Source organism: Oryza glaberrima, chromosome 12, assembly GCF_000147395.1.
Source record: "Oryza glaberrima chromosome 12, OglaRS2, whole genome shotgun sequence".
Lineage (NCBI taxonomy): Eukaryota > Viridiplantae > Streptophyta > Magnoliopsida > Poales > Poaceae > Oryza > Oryza glaberrima.
This window is the reverse complement of record NC_068337.1, coordinates 11,189,313-11,197,409: the sequence shown is the minus strand read 5'-3', so window position 1 is coordinate 11,197,409 and position 8,097 is coordinate 11,189,313. Positions and strand designations below refer to the sequence as shown.

The window sequence follows — 8,097 nt, the reverse complement described above, 5'->3', positions numbered from 1 at the left end:
ACATCAAATGTTTGGACACATATATGGAGCATCAAATATGGACAAAAAGAAAAACTAAATGCACAGTCTGACTGTAAATCGCGAGATGAATCTTTTGAGCCTAATTATGTCATGATTAGTCATAAGTGCTACAATAACACATGTGCTAATGACGAATTAATTAGACTTAAAAAAATTTGTAGTTTACAGTCGGAATCTGTAATTTGTTTTGTTATTGGTCTATGTTTAATATTTTAATATTTTAAATATGTGCTCGTATACGTAAAAAAAATTTGGCTAAATTTTTACAGCAGCATCTAAACACGGCCATGGTACAAGTAAGGCACTGTTTTTTTAGATGGTTTTAGATGGTTTTAGATGGTAGAACTCAGGATACACGAACATGTGTGCGTCTGGAAAAAAAAAACCCCTGGCGAGACACGCGAATTGCGATCCTAGGGAATTTAAACTTATTTCTATGACTATTGTATATTTTTTTTCTTAATCCTGTATATAACACTAAGATGACCTATATTTGAAATGAGGGCTATAGTAATAGTCTAAGAATAATAGCTGTCTCTACGACCCACCGGTGGATCCATCACTTGTCAATGATCCATGAGAGTGCAACTGGAAAAATGAAATTCTAATTTTGAATGATCCATGAGAGTGCAACTAGAAAAATGAAATTCTAATTTTGAGTAGATTGTATTGATGATATACAAACTTGTTAGGTGAATGCTTTTTAGTACATGAATTTAAAATGTTTGCTTTGGTATATGAAGTTGTCTAATGCATGCAAAACAAGACCAAAAGGACATGTCATAGCTAATTTTACCAAATTAAATACTGATTAGGATGCGACGTAAAGACACGATGTGGGCATGAGACATGCTATCTTTGCATTGTAAACTTGATTTGTGATTGATTATTCTTTGTTTTCCCCTTTGATTCATTTCTCGGATTTTTATGTCTTCTCCGTGTAATCTTTAGGCCTTATTAAACATCTTCACTTAACAAATATATACATGTATGTAGCATTCTTTTGACAATTTTCATTTACTTAACAAAAAATTTCTCCACACCTATTCTTCTAACAATTTTCCCAGTTCCAATTGCGATTTAGTGAATTTTTTTTATTTTCTCCGCACATATTCTTCTAGCACACTTCCCCGTTTATCCCACCTCAATATTTAGGAAATGTGGGCAACCGAAGCCCCCAAAATTTCGATCTCCATTTTGTAGTGGGATATCATCGCATTGTTTTTCATTTTGGAGAAGCAGCACTTGCAAGAACCAGAGCACCCAAGAAACCAAGAAGCAGAGCCGCCGTCGCCCTCATCCGCGTCTCTTGATCGACGAGGACGATGCGTCCGCTCGGGAGGACTAGTAAGGGGAGGCAGCACATCGACAACAAGGAAAGGCGGCAGGTCACCTTCACCAAGCGGCGGGGCGGGCTGTTCAAGAAGGCGTCGGAGCTCGCCCTGCTCGCCGGCGCGAGCATCGCCGTCGTCGTCTTCTCCGAGACCAACCTTGCCTACGCCTTCGGCGACCCATCCGTCGACGCCGTCCTCCTCTCCTACGGCCCCGTCCCCGGGGAGGATGCTGAGCCCGCACCCGTCCACAGCGGCGGGTTAGGCAAGGACGTCGACCTCGAGATGCTGAGGCAGGCAGTGGGGGAGACCAGGGCGGAGGTCGCGGCGGAGAAGGCGCGGATGCGCGGCATCACGGCGAAGATCTTGCAGGCGAAGGCCGAGGGGCGGTTCTGGTGGGACGTCGACGTGGGCGAGGTCGGGGAGGCCGAGTTGCCAGAGTTCGCCAGGGCGCTCAAGGAGCTCAGGGCCAAGCTCGACGGCCATGCCAACGGTCCGCCACCGCGCCAGCAGCAGTAGAGACGACGACGACGGCGGCGGCGGCAGTAGGAGACAACGGCTCGCACGGTTCTTCCAATTGCATCTCTAATCAGGTTTAGCGCTTGCGTAATCATATAATTCGTGGTATTAATTTGGTGAAATGCTCCGATTTGTTTTCTCGTTTGCATCCTGTCAATTTGCAGGCGTAACAATTGTGCTTCTTCTCTGCAATTTGTTCTCGTCTCGCTTTCTTTCATCATGTAAATTCAGTGCAAGATGAGTGGAAGTAACATGAATACATGATCTTGGGAGTATTTCAGAAATTTTGTCGATTCTTGTAATGTGTCTTGAAAGGAATTACTTGGGAGATGTTTTTCTTTGAACGAATGCACCAGATAATGCGTTGTTTCATTGAATAGGGTAGGAAAAATTTAAAGGCTAGACAGCACCTACACACTACACAGATGATGTTGTTTTATTTCCATTCAATTTGGTACTCCTATGTAACTGTGGATCCGGAGAACGAATGCCTAGATGGTGGGATGGTTTTTGTGTGTTTGCAAACCTGCAAGCACTTTGAGTTGCCCAAATTCCTGCTCTGGTATGCATATGCAGTACATTTTGATTTGCACTTGCAATTCCTACCTGAACTTGAGGAGCAAGATTATGTGTTAATAAATCTTTGTGCAAGCATTCACTTATATTGCCAAAATTGGTACAAAATTGTACTTCTTTAAATAAGGACTACCAATTTTGTAGAACTACACTTTTCCCCCAATGGTTTGAGAGACCTTGCAAGTAGGGTCCGCCTCCAGCCAACCTCCATCGCCGATTCGCTGTGAGCTATGAGCTCGGTGATGGAAGAGGACAGCCATGAGTAGATTGCAGATTCAAGTCAATGGATTTAAGTCATGGTAGATTGACAGTATCGATTTGCTTTTTTTTTTTCTAAATCGTGCTTGATTTGCTTTTTTTTTTCTAAATCGTGCTCGATTTGCTAGTGACACCAATTTGTAGTGTGTCATTTGCGGCCTAATTGCTTGATTCATCGATCTTACTGATTGTTTAATTTGTTTTTTTGTTGTTCAAACTTTTGTTATGGTTAGTTAGGTCTATAATCGAGACCGAACCGAACTAACCGAAGACCGAATTGCTCGGTCTTAAGTTTTGTTGGAGACCGAGATCAGTTTTGAGATTCTAAAGACCGAATTTTCAAAAAGACCAAGAAACCGAACTGAATTTCTCGGTCTAACCAAATGCCCACCCGTACTACTACACTTAACCCGCCCACTCAAGCAGCTACGCTTAACTCACGTTACGTAGGAAAGGAAATTCAGAAATTGCTGCTGATATCCACCGTGGGGGAAAACAAAAATTCCCCGCTAAGCGCCCACCACCTGTTCGACGGAAACCCCAGCCGCGAGCCCGCGATGACGGCACGCGGGGCGCTCCGCCGCCTCATCCCTAGCCACCTCCAACCCGTCAGCCGCCGCGCCCCGCATGACAGTTCATAAGGATAGCCTCTAATCACAACAGTTCAGTCTTTCCCAAGGACAGCATGTAGTCACTGTAAAAACTGTGGCGAGGAAAACGGACGCCACCGCCCACCAGGTTCAGGAAGCTGGAGTGAATTCCACTCAGCAATGAATAGCAGCACACCTGAAATAAATCATCGCAAGCCACATGAAATGTTGCTGCACATTTGCTTCATTCGACCATTAGATGAACATGAGATTGCAAAGGATGGTATTTCGTGTGCAAAAGAATGCACATGATAGCATCGACAGTTTGCTTGTACAACCCAAGCACATTATCTTGTGCAACATCAGATCCTTGAGAGGCAAAGAAGCTCACCCTCCACAAAAGAACCTACAATTCAAACCATAAGTTCAGAAGGATACCATGGTAAACAATGTGCAAAACCCAAAACCAATGTTTGCTGGTCATACCCAACGCAAACAGGCCACTGAAGAAAGATTGTTCATAAATAAATTTCGCCCATTAATAACTGAAGCAGGACAATTATGCTATAATATTTTCCTGAAGTGTGCATTGCTGTAATTTTTGCCAATATTGCTCTAATTTCGGAGCAGTAGAATTTGTTATATGCAGTAACTGTGAATGATTCAGGAAGGAGAATATTTTATTGTCACACTGTTATACCCATGTACAAGATGATGCTAGGTTGATTTGTATTTATTCCAAAAGGGAAGAATCACTTATTATCAACCAAACGAAGTCATAGAAAACTCCTAATCTAGTACAGTTCACTATCAACTCCATGGTGCATTCAATAGACTGAACTATCTTCTATTTTTTGAATGTGACAGAACCAAATTGGGAAAACACAATTCTACTGTGATCCGAGACAAGCTCAATGAGATACCTAGTCATGCCGTGGTTTGTCAAGGGCAAACAACCAAAGCTAAAAATTCAGCACACAAATTTCCTAAACCAAGAACCTATACCAACGTCAAGCACCAGCTTTAACTGTTGGAGCAACCAGTCCAGCTACTCTAATGACAGAAAGATTAGATAATTCTGAACAATGTGAACCCAAATGGCATGTAATTCTAAACATATATACATTAGCACAACTTGGAAAGAAAAAAATGAATCGATCATTGGCTATCTCAGGCCAGATCAAGTCCTAATAATTTGTAGTCATGGATATGAACGGGATGAAAACATTGATTTTATTTGCACAGTTTGTACTACACTTTAACCATGAGAAAAACAAACACCTTGGAGGAACTTGACAACACTTCAATTTCATCATCTTCTACCCGGCGACGGGAGGGCTTCCGGCGGGCGGGGATCGGTGGCGGCGCCGGTTGTTTGGGGGGGGGGGGGGGGGGGGCGCCGGAGACCTTCGGGGCGGGGAGACGATGGTTAGGGTTGGGAATCGCGAGGGTGAGGAGATGCGAGTGGCGGCGGGGCACGAGACTGACCTGCGGGGAGACGCTGGCGAGGGCGAGCCAGCGGCGCGACGGCGGCGATGGGGATCGGGCGAGCCATCGGCGGGGATCGGTGGCAGCGAGGAATAGCTCGGCGCGGAAGGCGTCGGCGGCGACGTGAATCCTGGACGACGACGGCGATGGGGATCGGTTGAGGGCGACGGATGTGACGACGGTGATGGGGATCGGTTGAGGGCGAGCCGGCGGCGGGGATCGGTGGCGGGGAGACGACGGATGCGACAACGGCGGAGCGGCGGCAGCCGAGGGCGGCGGTGACGGCGGTGGTGCGGGGATCGGTGGCGGCGAGATGACGGATGCGACGACGGCGGAGCGGCGGCAGTCGAGGGCAGCGGCGATTGTGGTGGCGCCGCGTCCCGCGTGAGAGGGAGAGATTAGGGTGCGGCGGCGCGTGAGAGCGAGAAAGAGGGGGCGGAGAGGAGGGCGCAATCGAGGGAGGTGGGAGCGATCTGGACCGTTGAGATTTGACCAAGATGATCCTGACCGTTCCATGAGGAATGAAAAAATGAGTGATGAGTGAAACCAATTGGTAGATTATAGGGTAGTTAGATATAGGGTAGATAACTAGCAGCGCCGGTGCTTATTAGGGTGAACTACTCGTGTGAGGGGTGTGGGGCACGCGCGAGAATGCTAATGGGCGATTAGTCGCGTGCACCCTCCCCGCGCGATTGGACACGTGTCGCGCGCAGAGAGGGGGGCGCGGGCGGCGGCGGGGCGCGCGGTTTTTTTTTCTGCATAGTTTCCTTTCTTTTAGTTTTTTCTGTTTTTTTCTTTTTGCGTTTTTTTTGTTTTTTTGGCGCAAGGTTTTTTTTCTATCTTTTCTTTCCATATCTTTTTAGTTTTTTTTGGTTTTTTAAAACGTACGTATAAAACCTTTATATACACGTATACAAAGTTTGTATATGTGTTTTTCATATGTACATACACAAAATTTGTATATATATACACATATATAAAGTTGGTATATTTTGTATACATACATATACAAATTTTGTATATATGTACATATTTTTTTACATAAAAATATATATATACAATATATATATACACACACACACACACACACACACACACACATATATATATATATATATATATATATATGATACCTATATGGGACTCCATGGTGCCCGGGCTCCAAGGTATAAAACACACAAATTCTCTCAAATTTTTAAAAATTTTCAAATTGTGAGTATATACCTAGGTATATTAGGTATATGAATTTGATTCATACAGATACCTAACAACAAAATAACTCAAACTCAACTTTATTTCACAATTCATTATTACATACCTAACGAATTATATGTTTAAATGTTATATACCTAGAACCAAAATCTAAAAAAAAAGTTCAAACTTATTTGAACTTGTTAGTAAAGAAGTTAATGTTCATATCTAAACATTTAAAAAAATTTCATACTCATTCAAATTGGGTATATTCTCAATTTTAATCTAGAAACCCATACTCCATGTAGCACCAGTTAATTTACCTATATATACACATATATACTTTACATACATACGTATGTATATAAAGTATATACATACATATATGCATGCATGCAGGAGAGACTAATCGGTCAAAACTGACCGCGCGCCATGTGGGGGGCGTGACCGATCACCAATCAGCGCCTTCCGGGCACGCGCGGCTACGTGAGTTAAGCAGTCGGCACAAAATTTTCGCCACAGTTTTCATTCCTTGTTATATATGTAGACGAAGATTTTATGCATATAAGGAATAGTCAAGCAGCAATGTACTACTAGACATAATCTTTTCGCATAAGGTAACTCGAAGATTTATTTGATGCATTTCTATTTTCCTTTTTTTTTCTCAACACCAATTTTTCTCACTTTCCTTCTCCAAGGTTTAGGAAAGGAGAATAATCGGAGCCCCCAAAGATTTCGGTCCTCGATTTGTAGGATATCTTACACCGTTTTCTCTTTCCTTTTTGTATTCTTCGATCCTATCAAGATTTCATATTCTCAAAATGTATATATATTCCATTGGAGAAGCAGCCCTTGCAAGAAACGAGCACGAAGCAGCAGCCATCGCCGCCGCCTCCCGCAGATTCGCGTTTCTTGGTCGACGACGGTGATGGTGCATCCGCTGGGGAGGACGAGTATGGGGCGGCAGCGCATCGAGATCCGCCGCATCGACAACAAGGAAAGGCGGCAGGTCACCTTCACCAAGCGGAGGGGCGGGCTGTTCAAGAAGGCGTCGGAGCTCGCCCTGCTCACCGGCGCGAGCGTCGCCGTCGTTGTCTTCTCCCCTGCCAAGCACGTCTACGCCTTCGGCCACCCGTCCGTCGACGCCGTTCTCCGCTCATACGCCTCCGTCCCCGGGGAGGCCGCCGCGGTCGCACCCGTCCCCGTCCACGGCGGCAGCGGCGGCGAGGACGTCGACCTCCTCGGGCTGAGGCTGGCGGCAGATGATACCGGGGCGCAGGTCGCGGCGGAGCATGCGCGGATGCGCGACGTCGCGGCGAGGATCGTGCAGGCGAAGGCCGGGAGGCGGTTCTGGTGGGAGGCCGATGTGGACGCGCTCGGGGAGGCCGAGTTGCTGGAGTTCGTCACGGCGCTCAAGAAGCTCAGGGACAACGTCGGCCGCCACGCCAACACCCTGCTCGCCCCCCAGCCGCCGCCGCTTCCGCTGCAGCAGAAGCAGCGGCGCCGGCGGTAGGAGGGCCGCTCGCCGCCTCGCGGCGTCGCTAGCTTCTTTTAATTACATACCTTAGAGCAGATACAATAGCAGACTATAAGCCAGTTATAAACATATTTTAATGAGATAATAGAGAAGAGAGAGTAGCAGCGGGCTACAGATGTAGCCAGCTGCAGTACGGACTTCAAATGTGGTGTGTGTATGATAAGTGGACCAGGTATTAATAGTATAGTAAGCAACTATTGTATGAATTGACTATTAAATTGGCTATAAATAAATTTGAGCTAGTAGTGGGCTATACTATTGAACTTGCTCTAATCAGGTTTAGCGCCTGCATAATCATGTACGTAATTAGTGCTACAATGGGTGAAATGCTCAACTTTTTTCTCGTTCGTCTTTCTTTCTCTCGACATTATAATTCAGTAGATAAGTGGAGGGAGACATGATGATATGCTGCTACCTCCTTGAGAGTACTAGAAATTTTGACGATTCTTGTGTGGAGTCTTGAATGGAATTACTAGTAACCAGTCTCCTTGATTTCCACATCCAATTTGATATGTAATTGTGTATCCTGAGAGCGAATTTCTAGATGTTAGGATGATTTTTTGCAGGCACTTTGATTTGCCCAAAT

At 45.3% G+C, this 8,097-nt stretch overlaps 2 protein-coding genes across 2 annotated transcripts; both read left to right on the top strand.

Annotated features, from left to right (window-relative positions):
* The first annotated feature begins 1,194 nt into the window (after window positions 1-1,194).
* On the top strand, window positions 1,195-2,466 carry LOC127757815 (agamous-like MADS-box protein AGL61). Its single transcript, XM_052283398.1, has one exon. It carries the CDS (start codon window positions 1,347-1,349, stop codon window positions 1,869-1,871), a length of 525 nt encoding a protein of 174 aa, XP_052139358.1. The 5' UTR covers window positions 1,195-1,346; the 3' UTR covers window positions 1,872-2,466.
* Window positions 2,467-6,854: 4,388 nt separating this feature from the next.
* LOC127758024 (agamous-like MADS-box protein AGL61) lies at window positions 6,855-7,673 on the top strand. The gene has a single exon (XM_052283628.1). The coding sequence runs from the start codon at window positions 6,903-6,905 to the stop codon at window positions 7,485-7,487; it is 585 nt and encodes a 194-aa protein (XP_052139588.1). The 5' UTR covers window positions 6,855-6,902; the 3' UTR covers window positions 7,488-7,673.
* Window positions 7,674-8,097: the final 424 nt, after the last annotated feature.